Consider the following 27,575-nt stretch of genomic DNA (forward strand, 5'->3'; position numbering starts at 1 on the left):
CATAAAAATACATTCATCATAAATCATAAAATACAACACATTCATCATAAATCATAAGACACAACACTTAGTGATTGTCCTAGGATACTAGCTAAGCAAACAACATAAATCATACAAGCAACAATGAAGATAAGGAAAGGTAATAGGAAAAATGAGGAGAATAATAGTAATACAGCTTTACTAGTTTGATAGTGTTGTACGACTTAGTTGTTTAGCAGAGTGATGGCATGGGGGGAAAAACTGTCCTTGTGTCTACTTTTGCCGTGCAATCCTATAGCACGTCTTGAAGTTTAGGCCTTGAAACAGTTTAGGTCCAGGATGTGAGGGATCTGTAGATATTTTAAAATTAAAAATCTAAGACGTTCTTTTAATTTTATTCCTGAGGCACTTTTAAATTATTCCAATAGTAAATTAGCTTTTTCCTCCTCATGCCCCTTCCATCCAAAGAGAGCCTGAAGGAGTGTAAAGTGGATTTTGAACTTGTTTGTCATGGTTCCGATAAATAAGACAATTCAAACAAATTGCAGGCATATTATTTATCTAAAAAGTCTTAGTAATGAAATGAAACATCGGCACTCATGGAGGGATGCCAGAATCCGAAATCTCCTCCCCCCAAACCCATCATAACACACACACTGTTATCTAGATGGAAGTTAGGAGTCTGACAAGGTCCAAGAACAGAGGTAATAAAGGCAGGATCGGGAATAATAATGGAAATATCAGGTTTTATCCTTAGGTAGGTTTTTTGCCAAGCTAAGGATGGGTAGGGAATATTTTCATTGAGTAGCAGGAAAAGGTCCCATGAGAGATTTCATAAAAAGGATAAAGTGCCATTAAGGCAGTGGTTCCCAACCTTTTCTTTGCCCCGTGCCCCTTACAAAAGTTTGAAATAACAGCAACAAATTATGCTTATATGCTATAATTTTGAAAACCCAAGTTTTTGCACCCCCTGGAATATCGTCTCACACCCCTGGTTGGGAACCCCAGTATTAAGGAGAGGAAAAGGAAAAAAATGATCTGTGTGACTCTATATCACCATTATGATTAGTTGTCGATATTAACATTTTCTTCTCTCCGTTTGATTAATCCTGTTTTACAGACAGCTGCAATCTCTCCATTTTGTGCAAATAGGTTCTACTATTGGTTTATTTATTTATTTTTATATCCCAGCTTTATTATTTTTAGAAATAACTCAGGGTGACGGACATATAGAACACCTTTCTCCTTCTATTACAATTCCCTGGGTGAAAAAGCAGCTTCTATTATTAATCCTAAATATATTACTGTTCAGCTTTACTCAACAGCGTCTACTCCTTCTAATTAAAAATTATTCTGCAGCGATTCTGTATTTTTAATGGAAGAAGGAATGGAAAAAATATTACCATGTATCCTATCGTAAAATTCTCTGAATGTCAGAACTGCTGAAAAGAAAAAGGATTGTTTGGAAGCACAACATGCTGATTGTGATAATCTTTAAAGAGCAGGTGTGTCTTTTCTTCTGCTTCATTTTGTAAGTGGATTTGCATAGGGTGGGGGTTTTTGCAAGACTTATTTTAAAGTCCTCCTGACAGTCTGTCAATTGACATTTGTAGAAGAAAGCAAGAATGCATCCCATATTTCATTTCCTCTGGTTTTCAGTTTTTGCAACCTATTGCTATATTGAAGCATTGGTGAAATGTTTTATTCCTGTGAAGAGGAAATCTGTGGCAGGTGAAATTGTCCTTATCACTGGAGCTGCAAGCGGCATCGGAAAATTAACAGCCTTTGAATTCGCCAAACATGGAAGCCAATTGGTTCTCTGGGACATAACCAAGGTACGACAATTATTTTACTTTGGAATTAGCAAATTAACAAGATAGAGAGGGGGGGAGGACAGAAAGGAAAACAAGCAAAAGGCTGACAAAGATTCCTGGAAATAAGATTAAAGATATCTGTGGGACAAGTTCCAATGGCAGTACAGTATGCTTTCTGTTATGTTTGAAAAATAGGTAAGGAGCTTGTAGAAATAAGCATGTGTAATTTGCAGAAATAGCATTTTATTTAAAGCTTTAAATAAACAGCATAAAACATGTCTATCTAGTAAGTAGTATATAAACATGCAAATAAAACAAAACTAAACAGCCATCACAAGAGGACATAGCAATACGTCACAATCCATGATGCAATCAATGAGCGACCAAGGTCTGGCTAGTTTTACAGGCAATATATAAAAAACAAGCTATCTTCAGAAAACTGAATCATACTGACCTGACAATAAAAATACCATGAGTATAGTCTAAAACTGGATAAAACACGTAATAAAATCAATTATAAAAGATTATTAAAAGATCTACAATGATTATTTATGTTTCTGGCGAATCCCCAATGCTGCTGCACAGAATTTGGCCACCTGTGCCATGATCTCTGCCTGCTCATCCTTAAGCAGCCACTGGAGATAAATATTTATGTTCATCTAGTATTCAGGACAGTTTACTCTGTCTGAAATGGTATAGGATCTCCTGTTTGAGCTCCTTCCAACTCTGTTATTAGGTTACTACTGCTATAGGCAGCAATAAAAATGCTGCAAGTAAATGTATACACGGGAGATAAAATCTCTCACTCAAAAACATATACATAGTCCTTAAGATATGACTGGTCATTTAACGAGTGTTCAAAGTTACAACAGACTCCTCAAAAGCTACATATAACCCCATTTTAAAATTAGGGAAGGGAGAGAAGTGGGGGGAGGGGGGAGGTGTGCTGCAGCACACACATACCCAATTCATCCTTACAACCAACTGCTGCAGCACCCAGCCACCCACCCTGCAAGCCTGTTTAGCTTTTTTAAGATGATTGTCTACATACAGGTGCTAACTTTATTATTTTAATGGCATCTTTTGGCAAATAAGTTCCAAATAAATGAGCAAAGAAAGTTTTTTCATACAACCACAGAATGTTTGTGCATATATATTGTTATTCGCAAGATTACATTTGTTTGTATAAATCATTTAAAGGCAAATTTTGTGGTCAGTTGCTTGTTTGTTTGTTTTTTGTAGCTCTGAAAATGTATAAAACGTGAAATACAAGATGGAAAATGTGGTTTACATATAGGTGGTTTGCTGGGGAGCAAATGGAGTCAAGATCATGTCTGTAACTGTGCAATCAAAGTCATCTTAATATTGTTTACTCTTTCTCCTGTAGACATCCCTATTTACACAATAGAAATAAGACATAGGAGGAGAGCAGATAGAGGCTGAGTCAAAAGAGGAATCAGCCTGGGCTTCCGGTTTGCCACGCAGCCGCCATGGACGCCTGGAAGACGAGCTCAGTCTTCCTCGTCCAGTTTCGCATCTCTGGGGGCCCCTGAAAAGGGCCAAAAGTCGCCCTGTAGGGGCAACCAGCAAGGAGGGACCTTTGCGGGAGAGCGGTAGCTCTCTCATTAGAGCTGGCACAACCCTCCAAACCAGCGAACGAAAGACCGGCCATGTTACTATGGCTCGTCACTAGGCTGCAGACAGCCAAAGTCACACTTTCCATCAGGCAACTTCAAAGCAGCACAGAAGAGACTGGGTGAGATCTACCTCTCTTAAATCCTAATTCTCTTTTGTACCTGCATAAACTGCTTAAGTACTTTCCCCCCTGTGTAGAGGGAAAGGGGATTTCAGCCCTCCCTCTAGAAAATGTGCTGACTGACTACTACTCAGGGGAGTTTTAAAACATTGGAAAAAAATTAATTGGATCCCAATCAGAATTTTATTTCCTAAAATTTGTGGACTAAAAGATTTTCTATTCTTTATTCTCTTTTTATTTTCACTGAAGATCTGGGTTTTTCTTTATAAAACAAAAGCAAAACTCAAAAGATTAAAATAACTTTGGGGCTCAGAGGACAGCTTCTAATGGTAGGAGCGACATCTTGTGACTAAACTTGATATTTCAATTTGTTATTGTGTAAAAGAGACTTGGCTGACAGCCCAGAAAATAGATAAGACACTTGCAACCTTGGAACATTAGAAGCCCAGCTCTGCTCCTAAACCAGTGGGGAAAAACTTTCTTTTTGAAATCCCTGACTGTAAAACTTCTAGTCCAATCTAGCATACTTTCATGGAAGAAAATCAGGAAAGACTTTTCTGATGGAGGAAGATCAGGAGCAAATTATTTACATGTTGAAAGAATTTCTCCAAACTCTTATTATAGCTGGTGAAGAAATAAGAGGCTACTAAAAAAAAAACACAAGAAGGCAGCCTGGACTTGCAAACTCAAATTTTAATCACAACTAAAGAATTACCTATACTGAACGCAACAGAAAAGGTGGAACAATTAAATGCTACGACAGAAGACTTTCCTATACACAATATAGGAAAATCCAGAAAAGAAACAGATAATATGGGGAAAAGAAAATATTTTCTATATAAACCAGAAGGAACCTGAGGTTCAAGAAGAAGAACAGATGGAAAAGACGACAAACAGTGCAAGACAACAACGTCGAGATGGAAAAACAAAGAGATGACCTAGAACGGCTAGACCTCTCAAATGGCCACTGGATGGTATCTTCAACGTCAAATAAAAAATATAACAATACAAGGAGATCTGTTTGATGACTCTGTCAGGGAAGAATTATTACTCCCCTATCAGACAGCGATGAACCGTGGTAAAAAATAAACAAAACCGAGGCATATTCTACTGTATATAAAACTTTACTTGGAAAGCAAAAGAAAAGCTCCTAGCTGACTACATCTCTCATCAGACAGAATACAAAGTAAAAGAAAACTTTTTCTAGACATGCACACTTAGTAGGACAAAACAGAGTAAAACCATAACATGGCTGGACATGTGACATTCACTATGGTTACATGATAAGATAGTAACACAGGTGCAGAGAGCAGGGGAAAATGTACAGACAGAAATGAACAAAGCTGGCAAACTAAAAAAAAATACAGTGACATCCCCTTCTTTTATCAGCGATGCAAATCTCAGATAAGGCACATCTTGTTACGCAGATACTCGTGCTGAGCTGTAGGAAGTGGTTTGTTCAGTATATCAGCAATCTGATCATGTTTAGGCACATACTGCAATTTAACAAAACCTTGTTTAACTACCTGTCTTATATTTTGGTAACGGATGTCAATGTGTCTAGACCTGGAAACTGTAAAGCGATTCTCAGATATATAAACCACAGATTTGTTGTCTTCCATCACAGTGATCGGTCGAATCGGGTGTGTCCAGATATCTGTGACTAAAGCAGTGACATACTCAAAAGCACAGACATGGTAGACGATTTGGCAAAGAAAAAAGCTAAAACAAGACTTAAGAAGAATGGGATTTTGGTCTACTTATGAGAATTAAAATGGAATAGACTTAGATAAGATGTGTACTTTGAATATGAACTGAGATAAAGGAAATTTTAGCCATTTAAAATTTAGAAGTATGTATTGATAATTAAATTTGAATATTGGGTTAATAGTGGTCATGTAAAGGTGATTAAGATATATACAGTATATAAGCTAAAGAAAATTGAAGAGTGTAATAAATGTGTTTTTATGTAGCATTAAGAATAAAAATTAATAGCTTAAATATAAGATAATAAATACAAAGAGGAGGAGAGAGGAAGTATTAAACATTGAAATACAAGAAATTTTGGTCATTTAAGATATTTGGAAATAAGCTAAAGAAAATTGAAGAATGTAATAAATGTGTTTTTATGTAGCATTAAGAACAAAAATTACTAGCTTAAATACAAGATAGATATGAAGAGGAGGAGAGAGGAAGTATTAAATATTGAAATAAAAAACAATTGGTTACTAATTTAAGATATTTGGAAATCATTAGAAAATAAAAATATTATATTGTATTATTAATTTGTCGATGTAAATGGCAAGAACGTAAATAGATAAGACGTGTATCCTGAACTTCAGATTCCGTGAGGAATTGTGATAAAGGGAATTCGGGTCATTTATAATTTGAAATGAACAATATTAAATATTAAATCTAAATGTTAATGGTAAATCAAAATTGGGAAAAAGTTATTAGGTTATCGATTGTCTAAAACAGGGGTGTCAAACTCAATTTCATTGAGGGCCGCATCAGCATTGCGGTTGCCCTCAGGGGGCCGGGTGGGTGTGGCCTGGGTGGGCGTGGCCTACTGGGTGGGCGTGGCCAGCTCTACATCGTTCGCATCAAGGGTGCCTATGGGGGCCTGGGCAGGAGTGGGACAGATCTGAGGGTCTCTGGCAGAAGGGGGGGTCTCTGGGCCGGGGCCAAGGCAGTGGGGGCCGTTCCCTCACTGTTTCCAGGATGGCTTTGCGGGCCGCATGAAACCACTTCACGGGCCGAATCCGGCCCCCAGGCCTTGTGTTTGACATGTCTGGTCTAAAAGAATGAGTGTTAACATAAATAAGATATATGTAAACTAAAAATTATTGATAAAATGTAAGAAAGTTGCTTTTATGTGATTATTAAAAGAAAAATTGTGTTAATTCAAATATGAGACTGTATATTAAAAGGAAAAGAGTGGAAATATTTACTGTATTAGGTTGAGATTTATACCAATCATATTTGTATCTAATTGCATTATTGCAACTCAGTCACCACGTTGCTTTTTGATTATGTAGTTGTAATATTAGAAAACTAATAATAATAATAATAATAATAATAATAATAATAATAATAATAATAATAATAATAATTAAGAATAATAAGAATAATGAGGAATCAGCCTGAAGTCATTATCTTCCCACAGAGGGTCTAAATCCAACCCCTCTTGAATTCTGTTAACTCTTATCTAGTGCCAATTTAGTGCTGATCTTTAGTTAACTACATTCTTATGTATGGGCCAGACCAATAAATTAGCTTACCTGCAATTTAACATGTGGTCATAATTCTTTGTGCTCTGACATAAGACAACCTAGATAGACTCAAGATCACATGAAGTTCTAATAGCACCTTACAAAGCCTTAATAAGACCACACTTGGAATACTGCATCAAGGTCTGGTCACCACAATACAAAAAAGATGTTGAGACTCTGGAAAGAATGCAGAGAAAAGCAACAAAGATGATTAGGGGGCTGGAGGCTAAAACGTATGAAGAACGGTTATAAGAACCGGGTATGACTAATGAAAATAAGGAGTAGGGGGACATGATAGCACTGTTCCAATATTTGAAGAACTCCTACAAAGATAAGGGGTTCAAACTAATTTCCAAAGTACCAATAGGTAAGAGGTAATGGTTGGGAAATAACTAACCAAGGAGAGAAGCAACCTAGAACGAAGGAGAAACTTCCTAATGGTGAGAGCAATTAACCAATGGAATAACTTGCCTTCAGAAGTTGTGGATACTCCATCACTGAAGGTTTTCAAAAAGAGACTGGACAACCATTTGTCTGAAATGATATAGGGTCTCATGCTCGATGTCTGGGGTCCAGCTTCCAACTGTATTATTGTATGTTCTAATCTAATTTCTGAAGGGTGTCTCCAGCTCTAAGTCAAATGTTATCTTCTAGAACTACTGATTAGTGGGCTGTAAGAATTTAGGGAAAAGAAATTATTTAGTGTAGTATTCAATGAGTAAAAGGTATTTATTAATTAAATAGATTAATTATATATATGGGTTTCTTGCTTACTGCTACATGCTTAACAAAGAACACTTAGAATGCTTTGCTCAAGAAGCTTCTCACCTAGCTTGAGAGATTCCAAGATTGCAATCACACTTAAATGGGAAACAAATGATTTTATCGATGGTACTTTTATTACTGATCTCAAAGGATGAGCCAGTTCATTCCAGTAGAGGTTATTCAGGCCAGGCACATCTGCTGTGGAGACTTGGGATGAGTCTCAATGCTCCATACATTTGTATAGGATTTTATAGATGAGCATACTAAGACTAGGGACGTGGTGGGTTAGTGGGTTAGGACGCTGAGCTTGTCGATCAGAAGGTCGGCAGATTGGCAGGTCGAATCCCGAGTGCCGCGTAACATAGTGAGCGCCTGTTACTCATCCCAGCTTCTGCCAACCTAGCAGTTCAAAAGCACAAAAATGCAAGTAGAAAAATAGGGACCACTATGGTGGAAAGGTAACAGTGTTCCGTGCGCCTTTGGCGTCTAGTCATGCCGGCCACATGACCACAGAAGACATCCTCGGACAAACGCTGGTTCTTTGGCTTTGAAACGGAGATGAGCACCGGCCCCTAGAGTCGGAAACGACTAGCACACATGTGCGGGGGGACCTTTACCTTTATACTAAGACTGCATGATCCTAAATCATCCTTGTATCTTACAGTCTCTATTTGCAAGACACAATGAATCCCCTGGTGAAAACTGAACATGCATAGTGGCCAACTAGTTCCGACTACTCACGGGACAGAGTAAAATGGAGATGGCTCTACCATTGATTCAGTTAACAGTCCAGTCCACGTAGAAGGAAGCATCCTTTTAGAGAAGCCAATCCATGACTGTTCAGAATATCTATATTGGTTTGGATAGACATGAAGTTTAAATACTGGGACTATGATCGTGCTCACATTGTAGTAACCTTTTCCCCAGTAATATTTTGTTGGCAGAAGTAAACGATATTTATCCTTTCTACTGTTCGTAGCCTGGCATAGAGGAAACAGCTGAAGAATGCAGAAAGCTGGGAGTCGAAGCATATCCTTATGTGGTGGACTGCAGTTTGAGAGAGGAAATCTACAGCACAGCTGAGAAAGTGAGAATTCTGTACAGTAAATGAGTGTGTTGTTTCCCTGTTTTTTATAAAGTTTTGGAAAACCAGCTTTAAAAAAAAGATTATCACATTCTAATGAGCTTAGAAACTATATCTCCCTATTCAGTATGATATAGTTATTGTGGAACAAATAATTACTAATTGTTGATGTGTAACATTTCATAAAGGCTCAGTGGGTTAGGACGCTGAGCTTGTTGATCAGAAGGTTGGCAGTTTGGCGGGTCGAATCCCGAGTGCCGCGTAACAGAGTGAGCGCCTGTTACTCGTCCCAGCTTCTGCCAACCTAGCAGTTCAAAAGCACGTGAAAAATGCAAGTAGAAAAATAGGGACCACTCCGGTGGGAAGGTAACAGCATTCCGTGCGCCTTTGGCGTCTAGTCATGCCGGCCACATGACCACGGAGACGTCCTCGGACAAACACTGGCTCTTCGGCTTTGAAACGGAGATGAGCACCGGCCCCTAGAGTTGGAAACGACTAGCACGCATGTGCGGGGGAACCTTTACCTTTAACAAATCATATACTGACATATATTAATATAAAAAACCCCTTTTGAAAAAGCACCTTTGGGACAACCATGACCTGGATGACTGAGAATCTCCATAGACAAACGAATGCACAGATGCTACCAAGGACTGCCTTTCAAAGTACGCCCCTTTGTTCCAAACAAGAACAAAGTTAAGGGGAAATTGGGAGCTTGAAGACCCTTAATCCTTTTGTGAGGCTGTTCTTAAAATTTCAAGCAGGACTAACAATCTCCAAAAGTTGGTAAAAAACAGAAATATTGATATTACAAAAAATATAATAAATATTTTTATTTATAAATAAATATGAATATAAATATAAATAATTATAAGTATGAGCTATGATTATTGTGACTATTTCAAATTGTGGCGCTGAACAAATGGTGGTTACAGCTGGTCCTTGGAGTTCCTGATCTCCCGGCAACTCCTTGATCGTGGGATCATTATGCGCTTATAACACATGTGGCGTTTGCACTTATAGCCAGTTGCCAAGCACCCCATGATCCTGTGATTGCCATTTCCAACCTTCCCCGCCAGCTTCTCCAGAAAGTCAGCGGGCAAGCTGGCAGGCAAGATCACTATTTGCTGGGGTATGCACCTACGTATGCACCCTCCTCCAGGCCCTCTGCACTCACAATGCTGGCCACTGTGCACTCCCACATACCTTCATAAACCTTCCCCAACCCATCCTGTGCCTCTTGCACACCTTCCTCAGCTCTTGCTCTGGACCCCTGTGAACCCCTTCAATCCCTCTGTCACCCGGAAGCAGCCTCTTAACTGTCTGCAGGCCTGGGACTTGCAACTTCCTGCTGTTTTCCCAACTAAGTTCCCACACTTAACAACTATGGGATTCAGATCACGAAGGCAACCAGCACTGCAGAGACTGCCATCATTAAACAATGGGGTTGCACTTTATAACCATATGGCTTAGCAATGGAAATTCCACTTCCAATTGCCCTTGTAAGTTAAGGACTACCTCTATATTCTTGTCAGCCGTGGGATGAGTCCGCATCATGTAGATATTTTTGCAGCTAAATTTTCCCCTAGTTATCTCACCCGTTGCTTCTTGAAGAAAGAAATGGAACATTTATTTATTGGTTAGTTTGTTTATCTTTTTATATAAGTTTTTTATTCATTTTTTCCCCATACATACAATCATAATTTTTCAACCACCGTGCTGTCTGAGTTTACACGCTAATACATACGGTATTTAATTCCTAATCCTTTCTTCTTTCCTCCAGCCAATGGTAAAATAAATCCCAAGTTTGATAATAGTCCGTTTCTTCTTTTTCTTTCAGTCTCATAGTCAATCTGTCCATCTCTGCGCATTCTAGTATTTTTTTAATTATTTCTTCATCTGATGGTATTCCTTCATTTTCCCAGTGTTGCACAAATATAATTCTTGCCGCTGTTGTGACATGCAAAGTCAAGTATAAGCTTTGTTTATTAGTCTTTTCTGGCATTATACCTAATAAAAAAAAGTTCAGGTTTAAAATCAACATGTTCTCCTAACATCTTTTCTAGCCAAGTATGTATCTTTTTCCAGTAATTCTTTATCACATGTCCACCAAACATGATAGTATGTGCCTGACTTATGTTTACATATCCAACATCTATCTGACATATTTTTAAACATTTTTCCTAATCTTGCTGATGGCAAGTGCCATTTATAAAACATTGTATAACTTTTTCTTTATAGGAAGTTGACATTGTCAATTTATAGTTTCTTTCCCATAAATCTTGCCATTTTTCTAATTCTATGTTATAACCAAACTTTTTTGCCCATCTTATCATTGTTTCTTTGACTTGTTCACTTTCCATTTCTAAAGTCAATAAAAAATTATACACTTCCTTAATTAATTTTTCATCCGAAGTCAACAATGTCTTATCAAACTCAGTTTGTTCCTTATAAAATCCATACATTTTAACATCTCTATCATATCTAGTTTGCATTTGTAAATGTGTCCATCATGTTAGGTTGATACCCTGATTTTCCATTTCTTGTTTAGATTTTAAATTTTCTTCAGAGTTTAGAATATCTCTATATGTCCAGATTTTTTCAAAGCCCTCTAAATTCGGATGTACAAATGCTTCCATTGTTGACAAGCACCCTGGAATTTTTAAATATATTTTATTTTTTATTTTTTCCCATGTTGTTAACAATGCATTTCTTATATAATGATTTTGGAAATATTTATGAGCTCTATTGTTCCCATACCATAAGAAAGTGTGCCACCCCAATTGTAAATCATGCCCCTCCATATATAACAATCTTTTCTTTTTAAGAATTATCCATTCTTTTACCCATGTTAACACCGATGCTTGGTAATATAGAGCCAAACTCTGGTAGGCCAAACCCTCCATTTTCCTTGGCATCTTGTAACAGTTTCTGCTTAATTCTAGCTTTCTTTCCTTGCCAGATAAATTTCAAAATTAGTGAGTTCAAGTCTTGAAAAAAAAATTTCTCCAATTTTATAGGTATTGTTTGAAATAGAAATAAAATTTTCAGTAATAAATTCATTTTCACTGTGGCAATTCTTCCTAATATTGACAATTGCATTTTTTCAAATCCAATTTTATTTGAGTCAATAATTTTGTGTAATTATCTTCTTTTATTGTTGAACATCTTGCCGTTAACTTTATCCCCAGATATTTAACCTTTTTTACTATCTGCAACTCTGTCTTTTCCGATATTTGGGGGGGGGGTTGCTTATCTGTAAGGTTTTTAACTATTACTTTAGTTTTTTCTCTGTTTATTTTCAGTCCTGCCATTTCTCCATTCTGTTCTATCTCTCCCAATAGTTTAGGAATCATCTCCAAAGGTTCTTCTAAAATAAACACCAAATCATCAGCAAATGCTTCTAGTTTATATATTTCGCCTTTAATTTCTATATCTTGTCTAATATTTCTATTTAAAACTTCCAAAGTGAACATAAATAACAATGGAGATAGTGGGCATCCTTGCTTTGTGCCTTTCCTTATCTCAAAATTCTCTGTATAGTCTCCATTCACAATCACTTTCGCTGTTTGTTTATTGCATATCATTTTAATTATATTTATAAAATTCTGTTCAAAGTCCATTATTTATTTATTTATTTATTTATTATTTATTAAACTTATATACCGCCCTTCTCCCGTAGGACCCAGGGCGGTTCACAAGGCAATTAAAACAACATTACAATACAAAAATTAATAACAATTAAAATAGATTAAATTTTCCTTAATTAAAATCTAAAACCCCTATGACTCTAATTAAAAACCCAATTACAATAAGTTAAAAATTAAAAAATTCCTCAGTCCTGGCTGGAAAGCTCAAAGAGCCAGGTCTTCAGGTCCCGGCGGAACGAACAAAAATCAGGGGCAGTCCTAAGCTCTACGGGTAACTGGTTCCAGAGGGCAGGCGCGCCCACAGAGAAGGCCCTCCCCCTGGGTGTTGCCTGCCGGCAATCCTTTGCCGGCGGCACCCTGAGAAGGCCCTCCCTGTGGGAGCGCACAGGACGAAGGGAACTTGATGCCGGCAGCAGGTGTTCCCTCGGATTTGTGATTGTTGAATCATAAATTGCCAGGAAACATTATCAAATGCCTTTTGGGCATCCACTTGTTTTCCTGGATAGAATTCATAGTATCCTAATACATCCATTATCACTCTTAAATTGTTTTTAATTTGTCTCTTTGGTAAAAAAACCATTTTGATCTGAATGTATAAATTCATTTAAGTATCGTTTCAGTCTCTCTGCCATTATTGAAGTAAAGATTTTATAATCCACATTCAGTAACGATATCGGTCTGTAGTTCTTTGTGTCAAGTCTGCATCTTCTTTTGGTATTAAAGTGATGTTTGCTTCTATCCACGTATTTGGAAGTTTAGCCTCCAACAAGAGTTCATTACAAACGTATTTTAATGATTCACTGTCTTAGTGTGTCTTGTAGGGTTTTATATAACTTCGCTGGTAGTCCATCTGGCCCCGGTGTTTTTTCATTTTTTTGTCTTCTTATGGCCTCCGTTATTTCCCTCATTGTTATTTTTTCCTCTAACATAGTCTTATAAGCTTCTGGAATTTTTGGAAGGTTATTTCCTTCCAAATATTGAATCATTCTCTCTCTTGGAATTTTTTCTATATCATAAAGTTTCTTGTAGTATTCTTTAATTATCTCTTTTATTTCTTCTTTTGTAAATTGTAGACCACCTTTTTCATCTACTAATTTGTTTATCATTTTCTTCTTCTGTTGTTTTAAGTTTATAAGCTAACCATCTTCCTGGTTTATTTGCATTTTCAAAAAAGTTTTATTTTGCTCTTTTTATTTGCTGTGCCACTTTTTCTGAGTCCAACAAATTTAATTTATGTTTTATTATTTCCATTTCTCTTTTCAAGGTCTTCTTTTGCGGATTCATTTGCAGTTCTGATTCTAATTTTCCAAATTTCTCTTTTAATAGTACATACTGCTGTCTTTTCTGTTTATTTTTCTTTGCCATGTAAGTTATAGCTATAACTCTAAAATAATCTTTAGCTGTGTGTCCCATACATTTTGTAGTGTTGTATCTTCTTTTTTTATTTTCTTTAAAGAAAAGCTCCATTTCTTTTGTTGCTAGTTCTATAAATTTTCTTTCTTTTAATATAGATTCGTTCAGAGTCCATCTTAATTTTTTTTGTATTCCTCTCCACTTCACTTTTAAAGGGTTGTGGTCTGCCCATGTACCTGGTTCTATCTCAATTTTCTGTCATCCAAATCATATCGATTCTAGACGAGAACTTACTGTATGACTATTTGAATAAAATGTATATTGTAATTTTTCTGGATTAATTTCCCTCCAAACATCTTGTATTCCAATCTCTTCTGTGATATTAAAAAAAGCCTTAGGTAGTTTTCTTTTTCCAGTTTTTCCTGTTTTACTGCTTTTATAGTCTATTGTCCCATCCACAATCGCATTAAAGTCTCCTACTAAACAAATGTTTTGGTACTCCAATTCTGTTTTTTTTTTCTATGAAGATTTGGATAAAATTCTTCCTGATTGTTGTTTGGTGCATATATTATTACTAACAATATTTGTTTTTGATGTATGTATATTTCTACCATCACAATTCTTCCTTCTTCATCTGAACAAATCATTTTAGAGTCTATTGTCTCTTTAATATATACCGCCACACCTCTTTTCTTTTGTTGCGCTGATGCATAATAAAGTTTCCCAATTTTGGGGCATTCCAACAGCTTATAATGTTTTTTTATATGTGTCTCTTGCAAGCAAATTATATCTATATTTAATTTCTGTAGTTTCTCTAGTTTCCTAAAAATTTTCCTTCTTTTTCATGGGGAGCTTAATCCGTTTATTTTCTCTGAAAAAATCCCATTTTCTTTCTCCGTTTCAGTTATTTATATTTAGGTCTAGTAGATCTCGTAATCCTCTGTTCTCTGGCCATCTCTTGCTCAGATTTCTCTTTCTGTTCTAATTGTGCTGTGCTTATTTTCTCAGGCAGCAATCTTGTTTTAATAGATGTCTGAGTTGTTGGACTAGGTGTTCCGACAGAGGGTACAGAGGAGTTCTTTTTCATAACTCTGGTAAGGTTTGATGTACTCATTCTTCCAGCCAGCTATCTTAGGCTAAAATCCAAAATGTAGAGGGAGCCAACTCCTTTAGGCTAAATCCAATATCTCAGGGAGAGTAAACAGAATATAGCAGGCAACAAGAAAAAAAAAGGTGGGAAAGGGCCAGCTATCTTAGTTTAAAATCCAGCCAGGAAAAAAAAAATCCAACCTCTTTAGGCCAAATCCAACTCCTCCAGCTGGGTCCCAGATGTAAAACATTCGCTGTCTTCAAATAATTTCTGTTTTAATTATATCCAGAGTCAACAAGTCTAGCTCTGAAGAGTCTTCTCACTTAAAAACTCACACAAAGGCACTTTGTTTATAACAGGTGTTGTTCAAGGTCACATACTGTAAGATTATTTTACTGTTTAATATTACTATAGTGCAGTGGTGGCGAACCTCTAGCACATGTGCCAGAGGTGGCACTCAGAGCCCTCTCTGTGGGCACTCCTGCCGTCGCCCCAGCCCTGCCTCCCCCCACGGCCCCCTCCTCACCAGCAGCCCCCTCGCAGGAGAGTCGCCCCTGGTGTGGCCCGCACAGAGCAGCGCACCCAAGGACATAGGAGCCGGGCAGCGGGGATAAGACTCCGACCTCGCGCTCCGCTATGGGGTGTGGGCAGAGGGCATGGCCACCATGGCGCTGCTGGGCTGCCTGGGTGATCTGCTGTGGCAGGCCGTGGAGGTGACGGGTGGCCCTGTGGGTGGGGGGCAGGGTGAGAAGCAGGGCGGTTCTTGGGCACTAAAAGGTTCGCCATCACTGCTATAGTGTCTTCTTTCACCACTAGGCTGTTTAATCAATGTCTGGTTTTAAAAAGTTGTTACAAAGTTTTTCTTTTAAAGTTGTTTGTACTTATTTAGTCTTAGAATTATAGCTAAAAAAGATTTTTCCACCTCTTGTAAATTAAATAGTCTTTCTTTGAATCTGAGTTCAGTTTTAAAAGCTCTTTTGTATTCCTTAAAAAGCCTTCCCCCTTGTAGTTGCTCGCCGCCTTTAACCTTCTCCTTTAGTCCTTCTGGGGGGTTCTTCCCTTTTTTTTTTTTTTTGCTCTTCCCAATCAGGGGGTCAACATTTTTAATTGTACTTCCAAAAGGAAAAGGGGAAAAAACTGGCTCACCCATTTTCAGCACGCTGTTGACAGTCACCTGTTTAGCGGAGCACCATGGTGCCTCGCTTTTTTTTTCAGCTGGTGACGACTTGGGCTGTCTGGGCGAACCCAACAGCCTTTCCTGCGTCCTTTCAGAGGGTTTCTTCAGTCTGCCCAGACCGATTGCCATGTGATCCGGACTCCTGAAACATCCCTCTTTCTTCGTTGCCCCTCCAGGGCAACTTTCCGACCCTTTGGAGTCGCCGGGTAGAACAAAATCGGGCTGAGAAGCCAGAGCCCCAGCTTCTTTCACCCATCTCATTGCGCACCAAACTTGAGGAATTCTAGTTTGTCTATCTTGTTTGCCCCCCAACTCACCTAGAAATGCTCCAGTGTTTGTTTTTCAGGGTCACATTTTTGTCAGTGAGATCCAGTGAATAAAAAGGTAAAGGTTCCCCCGCACATGCGTACTAGTCGTTTCCGATTCTAGGGGCCGGTGCTCATCTCTGTTTCAACACCGAAGAGCCAGCGCTTCTCCGAGGACGTCTCCGTGGTCATGTTGCTGGCATGACTAGACGCCAAAGGCACACAGAACGCTGTTACCTTCCCACCGTGGTGGTCCCTATTTTTCTACTTGCATTTTTACTTGCTTTCAAACTGCTAGGTTGGCAGAAGCTGGGTCAAGTAACAGGCGGTCACTGTTATGTGGCACTCGGGATTCGACCCGCCAAACTGCCGACCTTCTGATCTACAAGCTCAGCGTCCTAACCCACTGAGCCACCGCGTCCCTCTATCCAGTGAATACTTGCTTGTTAATTTGAAGTGTACCTTACCGTTCAACTCTGGGCAGCGGCCAACATAATTTTAAAACAAAAACAAAGCACTTCAGTTTTACCGAAATAGCCTCTTCATAGAATCATTGTATGTATACATGGGTTGATTATGTCACTTGCCTTATAAATCAGCCTTACATGACTATCCCAATATGTCCCAAAATTCTAGTGCTAACGACTGAAAAACAGCACATCTGTAGAACGCCAAGCCTGATCTAGAATTTGTAAATGTGCATTTTTCTTTTAAAATGTTCAGTCTTTACTGTGCCTTTCAGTCTGTACAAAGATCTATACAGCAACATAGGAAGAAAACTAAGTTTAACCAGTGCAAAGTTTAATAATTTCTGTTTCTTAACTTTAAAGGTTAAAAAAGATGTTGGAGATGTTACTATTTTAATTAATAATGCTGGTATGGCAGTAGCAGGAGACCTGCTTTCCACCCAGGACACGCATATACAAAAAATGTATGAAATCAACAGTGTAGCTCATTACTGGGTAGGTATCACTAAGAATTTATTTTTTAACTATTCAATTAATATTGGGGATACAGCGCTTAAGCTTAATTGAGTTTACAGGACCTTAAAGCACGATCCTAACTAAAAATGTCATTGGGGAAGGTTAGAATGCAACTCACTGGTTTCTGCTAACTGCTTCAAAAATACGACAGCAGAAAACTGTACAATAAAACTGAGATATGCCAGTATGATAAATGGCCTGGAAGGGAAAACAGGAAGCACAAAGGAAGAAACGACTCAAGAAGATTCCATAATGTCAGATTGAGAGTAGCCTTTGCCAACTTCCAACGCATGCAATCCAATAAGAGCTCTAAAATTACTTTCCATCTCCTGGATTTCGTTCAACCCTAGATTTGGACAAATGAAAATTCCTTATTTGACTTGAACTTTGCAGCTAATTAAGAGTGGGCTGTCTATATCAGCTAGTGTACAATTGAAATCTGAGCATTCGCGTATAGTTGTTTTGCAAAGCAATAAGGAAAAGCATAAGGAAGTATTTGATTTTTATCTGAAGTCGAAAGCTACAATTAACAATTTTGGAGCAAGAAAGATATAAAGCCAAGTTGAGACTGTTCTTTAATCTCCTGGTTTTCATTTCCTCAGATATATTAACCACTGTTTTCCTAGTTTGGCCATGATAGAAAAGTGAGGTTAACTAGAAAAATTTTAAGAAATTTAAGAAAGACATACGGTACAAATTTCTTCATTTCAAAAAAAAAAAACCAACCCATGCAAAACGCCTGCATATCAGAACGTTTATATTACGAATATTACATTAAGATATGGTAGCCTAAATAGTAACAGTACTTACTTGTTTTAAAACTGTATATACTGCTCACTCCCATAAGTGATTCTGCACATATATTTTGCAAATATAATAAAAAAATATTAAATCTTTCTCCCAGAACTCTCAAGAATTTTTTTTAAAAAATTCTCTAAAAAGTCTCAGTAAAAACTGCCTTTAGTTGCATCCTGCTATAACAAACAGGCCTTTTTAACAGTAATTTCCTCCATGAAAGTCCCGTAGTGTTATGCATGTCCATAATGGGATTAACAAATGGACTCCTTAAAGATCTAAGTATATGAGGGAGCATGTGTAGGCATAACAAGTCCTGCAAATAATTTGGGCTCAAGTCATGTAAAGCTTTATACACAGACTTGGGCATTTTACAGCCCCTGGGCCACATACAACCCTTTGTCTGTCCCTGTCCATCCAGCATGAGGTCAATCAGAAATTAGAAATCAAATATAAATAACTGTACGCCATGCACGCAATACAACTGCATTGTTTTTATATTGAAGGCAATTGCTTTTTTTTCCAATCTACCTGTGTGTGTGCCTGCATGCCTATGTACCTTCACAACCATGTTGGTTCAGCCCTCCACAACAGCCCCAGTTTCTCATGTGGCCCCTTGAATACATTAATTGCCCACTCCTGCCCTAATGGGCACCTTATATTTAGACCTGAATGCAGCTTTAATCAGGGCCGCTATTTCAGCATCGCTGCACTATAATACCTCTTGAAGGCCTGTTCATCATCTGTATTACCAGACTTTGCTGTATCCGGTCTCTTATTGAGGGCTGTCTCAAAGATCCCAGTCTACTATTCTAACCTTGAGATTATTATGGTGGCTTTATTGCTGTTGGCAAGATAGGATCTGTGCAAAAAACCGAGTCTGAACTTATCCCAGAAAAATTATTCTTAAAGAAATAGCATGTGACTGAGGCTAAATATTTCCTATTATTAATAAAGGAGAATATTTGCAGCTCAGGGTTGAAATGAGGGGTTCTTGATGCTCTCTGAGCTTGGTTGTTTTCTTGCAGATGTTTCATTGCCCAAACTAGGTAATATCGTCAGTGCTAGTCAGTCCTATTACTGCATATGAAAAATATGCAGTAACACTATTACGTTCACCAGTGCTTCCAGTGATTATTGAAGAGGGAGAAATTATTTCATTATAAATAACTTGCATTTGAATTATTCAATTTAAGAAGGTGTGTGTTTCTGAATGAAAAATACAGAAATGTAAGCATCTGGTAATGTGGGGTGTTGTATTTTTTCTTTTTTCTTTTTGGTCACATGTGGAATCTTAATTGCAGACAATAAAAGCTTTCCTGCCAGCTATGATGAAAAATAACCATGGTCATATTGTCACTGTTGCATCAGCTGGTGGGCTTGTGCCAGTTCCTTTTCTGGTGCCTTATTGGTATGTATGAGAGGTTTTTTTTTTCCTATCGAAATCAAAAGATAGTAGAGCTCAATTGTGGTCTTAGGTTGAGGACTATCTGTACAGCCCACCCTGCTCTTCCCAAAGTTTATTTCAGTGTAGGGAATTTTTTAGAATCAATTAGGACAGGGGTGTCAAACTCAATTTCATTGAGGGCCACATCAGCATTGTGGTTGCCCTCGGGGGGTGGGGGTGGGGGGTGGCTGAGATGGGTGTGGCCTACTGGGTGAGTGTGGCTGGGTTGGGCATGGCGTACTGGGTGGGGGTGGCCAGCTCGACATCACTTGCTTCAGGGATTCCTGGGTAGGACTGGGGCAGATCTGAGGGTCTCCAGCAGAGGAGGATGGGACCGGGGCGAGTGCCGGGACATGGTCCTTCCCACCCTCCATTCCTTCCTCCCTCTATTCCTTCCTTCTTCCCTTCCTTCCTCTGTTCCTTCCTTCTTCCCTCCCACTCTCCATTCCTTCCTCCCTGTTCCTTCCTTCCACCCTCCCTTTTTCCCTCCCTCCCACTCTCCCTTCCTTCCTCCCTCTGTTCCTTCTTTCGCCTTCTCAGCTCTTTCCTTCCCTCCACACTCAGGAAGGGGTGATGGGAGCAGGAGAGATTGCCAGCACTTATATGCTGCTGCTGGCCATTCCTATACCATGTGGGTGGGTGGGGGCAGTCCCGTTGAAAGGGATGCCTCGTGGCTGCAAGGCTGGAGGTGTTGGTGGGGGGGGGGGAGGTGGTGCTGATTTACAACCTGGTTGTGTCCATCAAAGCCAGAACACACGCAGCCTAAGATCCACTGCAACCAGCAAGGAGCTGCTCCGCTGCCTCTGTCCTGCCCCCCGGGTGTGCGCACAGGAGATGGCCAGTGCTGGCATCCTGGCTGAAGTCAGCCAGCAGGGAAGCCAGACTCTACTTGGAGTGGGGCTGCCCCGTCTATTTAAGGCTGAGTGCATTCTGGCTTTGATGGACACAACCAGGTTGTAGATTAGCATCCAGTCGGCATGGGCCGGGCCGAGGTGTGGCAGGCCAGTCCCTCGCTCTTTTCAGATCAGGTCCCCCAGGCCGGATGAAACCACATGTCAGGCTGCATCCGGCCGGTGGGCCTTGTGTTTGACATGTCTGAATTAGGATTTGATTAAGAATGTCTGTTGAACCTATTTTAGTTTTCCCGCTTAGTGAGAACGTCTAGCATTTGCTTTTCTTTTGAAAATAATCTCAGGAGACTCATTGAAATATTTAGTTTATGTACAAATGCACAGGGTGACTATTTCAACAGAGACCCAAAATCTATCATTCTCAATTCAAATTTACAACCAACATCGTGAGAAACCTGCCCAAACTCCAACTTTATTTTTTAGCCGATTCAGTTTGCACCAGACTACTTTCCCCCTGCCCACACACACACACTTTTGCTTCTTTCTTAATCAGCTTCCACATCCAGTTACCGTATTTCTGTTATTTCTGCTATTTTTTAGTCCTTAAAAGGACTGTGGAGTTGTGTGTGAGTCTGGCTACCAGTCCGTCTGTTACTCATTTAGCACCACCCAGGAGGCACGTGTGGCTTAAGATTTGCCACGGACACAAGTAACTTTCAGAGCACTATACAAAAGTGGATGGAAGCATGGAGTAGCTATACCTCCCAAGATATTTCTGAACATATTAATCCTAATAGTATACCTCCAGGATTTAATCTACCCCGACACATATGGGTGACATACAATAGAATTAGAACGACTCATGGGGTGTGTGCCAATTCTCTGTATAAATGGGGAAAGACACCTTCAGCACAATGTGATTGTGGGGCTCCCCGACAGACTATCCAACATATAGTGAGGGAATGCACTAATAGAAGATACCCAGGAGATTTTAAGGACTTCCTCTGCGTAACAACGGCAGCTACTGACTGGATCTCCAAACTCGACATTAAACTCTGAAATGTTATTTCTGTTTTCCTCTTAGGTTTTATAATTGCTTCTTTTTTTAAAAAAAATGTTTTAACTGTTCTAACTTGTAAATATGAAGTGCTTTTAATTCTGTGTGTGACCAGCCATACGCTAAATAAATAAATAAATCCACATCCAGTTTCAAAGGAGGAAATAAAAACAATGAGTAACATCTGGCTATATAATCTTTATGGACCATTTTAGTGTCCATAACAATAGTTCACTAGCCTTTTTCTGTTAATGTTAGGAGTTATTCATATTTAGAAACTGAAGACTGGGGACTCCTTGGTGCCCTCTGAGCTTGGTTGTTTTCTTGCAGGTTTTATTATCCAGGCAATCATTTGTCTGAAACGGTATAGGGTTTCCTGTCTGAGCAGGTGGTTGGACTAGAAGACCTCCAAGGTCCTATTCTATTCTATTCTATTCTGTTCCATTCCATTCCATTCCATTCCATATTTTCTATTCTGTTCTATTCTATTCTATTCTATTCTATTCTATTCTATTCTATTCTATTCTATTCTATTCTATTCTATTCCATTCCATTCCATATTTTCTATTCTGTTCTGTTCTGTTCTGTTCTGTTCTGTTCTATTCCATTCCATTCCATTCCATTCCATATTTTCTATTCTATTCTGTTCTATTCTACTCTGTTGTGTTCTGTTCTGTTCTGTTCTATTCCTGTTCTATAATGAAAGCTAGGTGACATCTTCAGTGCTAGAAGTGGAATTTGTTCTCTGTTTATGCAGGTAGTCTTCAGCTTGCAACTGATTGCTTAGCAACTGTTTGAAGTGTGAAGGGACCTCCCCCAGGCTACTTATGACCCGGATTTGAAATCCCGATGCTCCTCTTCGCAGTAATGAGGTTGCATTTTGGATGTTCAGCAATTGGCTCATATTTTCACATATTGACATCTTGTTGTTATTTGATGTTGTGATTTACAACATTTTTTTTAAAATCCCATTTATATCCCGCCCTTCTCCGAAGACTCAGGGCGGCTTACAATCTAAAGCATAAATCAATGTGCTTAGCAATAGCCTTCATTCTATGTATATGCCTGCTTATTATTAGGGCTTTCGCCCCCCCCCCCAAACGGCATTATTACAAAGTCAGCTTATTGCCCCCAACAATCTGAGTCCTCATTTTACCTACCTCAGAAGGATGGAAGGCTGAGTCAAAACCCAGCCAAAACCCAGCATTTATTTCCTGTTTTATCAAAAAAACTATTGCAAACAATGGATTTGTTTATTGTCTTCTGTGTTTGCTTAATGACTGCTACAAAAAGGTTGTAAAATCAGATGTAATCACATGATGACCCATTTAACAACCAACACAATTAAGACTAATTGCAAGCTCAGTAATAGTTGTAAGTTGAGGACTACCTGTACACAATTGCTTATAAACAGAATTATAAAGTATAAAACTACAAAACATAACTAAACCTGTAAACAATAAACCTATAAACAAAGTAGATTATAAGCAGAGATTAAACCCCACACCCTTCTAGCACTGAAGATATTACTTAGCTGGGTAAGGAAACATCTTCAGGAAAACAGCCAAGCTCAGAGAGCACCAAGGACTCCACGGTTCAACCCGAAGCTACATATATTTTCTTTTATCACTGAAGTTGAGAGGAGAGGAGAAAGGCTCGTGAGAAGAGAAAACTATTAGACCAGAGTTGCATAAAATTCTAGTCAATAGTACGTTGCTTCCCTTTGTAAGCTTGTTTATAAGCCTCTTGAAGGGCTTACAGGACTGAATGATGATACATTCACACCCTGCATATCAGACTTCCATGGACATTAAAGCTCCACCTTGCATGGGGCCAGGTTATTTGAGGGACTGCTTTACCCCAATGACATCCCCCCATCCCATCAGGGCCAGCAGGAAGGGAAGCACGTTGTTGGTCCCTGAAGCCACCATTGGTGAGGGACCCACTTTTTGGAATCTCCTTTCCCCTGAGGTGAGGTTGGCCCCAATTCTGTTACTCATCTGTAAAAGCCTCAACATTTTGGGCCTAGGAATCCTATGGGAAAGTGGAGCTCATGAAGGGCCTGTATAGGTTTGTTTGCATTCTTTCCTGTCTTTTTGTTGTTACTGTTTTTAATTGGTTTCAACTCTTTTTAATGGAAGAAATAAAATTCTTAATTCTCCTCTCCTGTTTAGCTCAAGCAAGTTTGCCGCTTTAGGGCTTCACGAAGGTTTGACCAAAGAATTATCTGCTTTGGGGAAAGATGGGATCAAGACGACCTGCTTGTGTCCATTTTTTATAAACACGGGGTTTCTGAAAAACCCACAGTCAAGGTAAGAGGCAAGGTGGGTCTAGTTAGCATAAAACAGTTTCACAACCTTGGCACCTTTAAGACATATGGACTTCAACTTCAACATGTCGGCTGTGGAATTCTGGGAGTTGAGATCCAGCTATCTTAAAATTGCCAAGGTTGAGAAACACTAGTTTATATGCACATTGCTAACCATTTGAAACCAACAGAATCTGGAGGGCATATTTTGGAGTCTCTCCCAAAATGGCTGCCATGGGAAAGAGTAGCTGGGTCAAACCCTGAACTTTCCCCCCACCATGCCCAGAAGATTCTTCTTTCCATCTTCCAACTTGATTTTTCTGCACTATGTAGGCAGATTTCTGAACCAGACTCTGGACTACCATTCTCCTTCACACACACACCCCAGCCCCAATTTCCACCACCACCCCCTCTTTTGTATAAATGCTTCCAAGGCCAAAAATATTTCTACAAACAAAAATAAGTTATTATGGCAGCTACAAAAGAGGAACTGGCGTTCATGCACTTTTAAGGCCATGAGTTTGTCATCGAGCAGATAGAATCAGTGTCACTGATAACTGTAGTCCACAAGACCCAGCAGTCACTTCTTTTAAAATGAAGTGAATTAATTGTTGCTGTTGTTGTTAGCTGCGAAGTCGTGTCTGACCCATCACGACCCCATGGACAACGTTCCTCCAGGCCTTCCTGTCCTCTCCCATCTTCTGGAGTCCATTTAAGCTCACGCCTACTGCTTCAGTGACTCCATCCAGCCACCTCATTCTCTGTCATCCCCTTCTTCTCTTCCCCTCAACCTTTCCCAGCATTAGGCTCTTCTCCACTGAGTCCTTCCTTCTCTTTAGGTAGCAAAAGTATTTGAGTTTCAGTGAATTAATAGCTCACTATTAATAACGTCAACAATTACAATTCCAGAATATTGCCTATTCTGACACCTGAGGGAGTTGCAAGGAGGCTCATGGATGGGATCCTCTGCAATCAAAACAAGATTCTTATTCCATTCTCCATTACAATATACACTTGGATGGAAATGTATGTATGCAGGGTGCTTAAGGGCTGAATTTCTGCACTGACAATTAGAATTGAAATACATCTTGTGGCATATCAAAAAATAAGCAATGAAATCAAGGTCTTGCATTGAAGCAGGTTTTGAGATTTTTGTTTAATGTTCCTCTATTTTTCCCCCCACCAGAATTCTTCCTGAACGTGCTTTGGTGGCTTTCGAAAAGATTTTGGATATCAGTTTTGATGTGAAGAAACAAGAATGACTCAAAGCATCAAATCTGTGCGCTCCCACAGGGAGGGCCTCCTCAGGGTACCGCCGGTCAAGGATTGCCGATGGGCGATCCACAGGGGGAGGGCATTCTCTGTGGGCGCGCCTTCCCTATGGAATCAACTGCCAATGGAACTCTGGACTGCCCCCGACCTTCGTTCATTTCGCCGGGACCTAAAAACCTGGCTCTTTGAGCTATCTGGTCTGGACTGAGGGGTTTAATGTTTTTAAATTGTGATTTAATTTTTGCGGCTAGACTTAATTTAATGTTATTTTAATTTTATATTGGATTGTTTTTAAATTTTGCCTTGTAAACCGCCCTGAGTCCTTTGGGAGTAGGGCGGTATATAAACCGAATAAAAAATAAATAAATAAATAAATAAATAAATAAATAAATAAATAAATAAATAAATAAATAAATAAAATTTTATTGAAATCACATTTCTAATATTGTTTTGTACTTCTTACGTAACCTGCAAAAAGGAATTCCAACCACTATTCTTCACAAATCTATATTAAAATAACTTTTTCAAGTACTAGTATAACACTCTGATGAGTTTATTTCTTCCTAACATATAAAGAAGACATAAATGTAACTTCAAACCCACTGATTTCAAAGTACTTTCTTAGACAAAATCGATCTCCACATTCTGTGTGATCTGGCTTCGTTTTTGTTTTACTTATTTGATCTCATGAGTGTTTAAGGAAATTAACTGGCCCAGTATCTGAGAAGAAGTGACTTTCAGGTTGGGAGCAACGTGTTGAATTGTTAGGAATAGAAAACACTCTCTGAAGAAAAGCTAAATTGGAAAGGCAGGCAGGAAACAATATGGAAGCAAGACATACAAATATTGGCCTGAATACCAGATAGCTGTGCATATCATCATGAAAATATGTCCTTTTATACTAATGTCGAGGCCGTGAGGGTCTAGGTGCGAGAGGACAGTGCAAATTGAATCCAAGTAAGACTGAGTTGCTGTTTATATGCTGAGGTTCTCCTTTGGTGCCATTATGACCCCTAGATGGACAGGTACTATACATCCAGGAGCAAGTTGATGATTTGGGAGTTCTTCTGGACATGAAGCTTCTTAAACAGAAGATGGAGGCTGTGGCTGGTGGGTTCTTTGCCTAGCTTTGGCTGGTGCACCAATTGTGGCCTTACCTAGTACAGGAGGATTGAGCAGCTGTAATTCATCCATTTATCACCACCAGCACTGACTACTGCAATACACTTTACTTGGGATAGCCTTTAAAGGTTCACATGGAAATTGTTGTTAGTTGTGAAGTCGTGTCCGACCCATCGTGACCCCATGGACAATGTTCCTCCATGCCTTCCTGTCCTCTACCATCTTCTGGAATCCATTTAGGCTCACACCTACTGCTTCAGTAATTCCATCCAGCCACCTCATTCTCTGTCGTCCCCTTCTTCTCTTGCCCTCAACGTTTCCCAGCATTAGGCTCTTTTCCAGTGAGTCCTTCCTTCAAATTAGGTGGCCAAAGTATTTGAGTTTCAACTTCAGGATCTGGCCTTCTAAAGAGCAGTCAGAGTTGATCTCTCTAGGACTGACTGGTTTGATTGCCTTGCAGTCCAAGGGACTTGCAGGAGTCTTCTCCAGCACCATAGTTCAAAGGCTTCCATTCTTTGGCGCTCAGCCTTTCTTATGGTCTAACTTTCACAGCCATACATTGCAACTGGGAAGACCATAGCCTTGACTATACGCACTTTTGTTGGCAGGGTGATGTCTCTGCTTTTTAATGTGCTGTCTAGATTTGCCATGGCTTTCCTTCCGAAGAGGAAGGAAATTTCTTGGCTGCAGTCCCCGTCTGCGGTGATCTTGGAGCCCAGGAAACTAAAATCTGTCACTACCTCCATTTCTTCCCCATCTATTTGCCAGGAATTGAGAGGGCCGGATGCCATGATCTTGGTTTTCTTAATGTTTAGTTTCAACCCAACTTTTGCACTCTCCACCTGGAAATTAGTAATATAATTAATACGATTAGTCGAGATCACAATTTGTTCCCATCATTAAGAAACATAATTACACCTATAGATATGTAGAGTCAATCTGAGAATGAGATGAACAATCTCTAAATTTGATAAATGAACTAAATAAATATTGCAGATTCGCCGCTAGTAGCAAGTTTAGTTCCAAGTGCAAGAGTTTTATTACTCAGCCTGGCAATGAAGCATGTTCAGAAAAACAACCAAGTTCAGAGAACACCAAAAAGCCAACCATTTGTAAATAGTCAATACTCAGCAGGCTCTGGCATGAATAACTCATATCTTTCCCTACTCAAAGAATCGTGTACATCCCTGGATAATTATTTTCACAGCAGTAATTAAGTAAGGTTGTAGTAAGAGTGGCTTATTGAATCAAATCCCAGTTGTTTTATAAAACTTGAAACCCAAAGTAAACAAATCATGTTCTAGTTTAGCACTATGTATGGTCCCAACCTGAGGTCGCCCTCACTTCTTCAGCCCTCTCCCTGCTTAAGATTTGACACAGCCATTATGATTTGACGGCCCCAATCCTCTGGTTCAAGGCTTCTGTCTTCTTCCCAACTGATGAATCAAACAATCTCAATTTGTTCATATCTAGCAATATAAAGACAGTATTTTCC

At 39.2% G+C, this 27,575-nt stretch overlaps 1 protein-coding gene across 2 annotated transcripts; it reads left to right on the forward strand.

Moving 5' to 3' along the window:
• Window positions 1-1,191: 1,191 nt before the first annotated feature.
• LOC310643300 (estradiol 17-beta-dehydrogenase 11-like) lies at window positions 1,192-25,492 on the forward strand (the record flags this gene model as incomplete). Of its 2 annotated transcripts, XM_083367569.1 has the most annotated exons (8): window positions 1,192-1,484; window positions 1,695-1,814; window positions 8,566-8,673; window positions 17,076-17,207; window positions 19,328-19,434; window positions 23,553-23,690; window positions 24,596-24,712; window positions 24,873-25,492. In XM_083367569.1, 8 exons carry the CDS (start codon window positions 1,410-1,412, stop codon window positions 24,946-24,948), a joined length of 873 nt encoding a protein of 290 aa, XP_083223695.1. In that variant the 3' UTR covers window positions 24,949-25,492. The 2 variants fall into 2 exon arrangements, with proteins under 2 accessions (XP_083223695.1, XP_083223694.1); XM_083367568.1 differs by lacking the exon at window positions 1,192-1,484 and having other exon boundaries at window positions 1,605-1,814.
• Window positions 25,493-27,575: the final 2,083 nt, after the last annotated feature.

This window comes from Vipera ursinii (assembly GCF_947247035.1).
Source record: "Vipera ursinii genome assembly, chromosome: 7".
NCBI lineage: Eukaryota > Metazoa > Chordata > Lepidosauria > Squamata > Viperidae > Vipera > Vipera ursinii.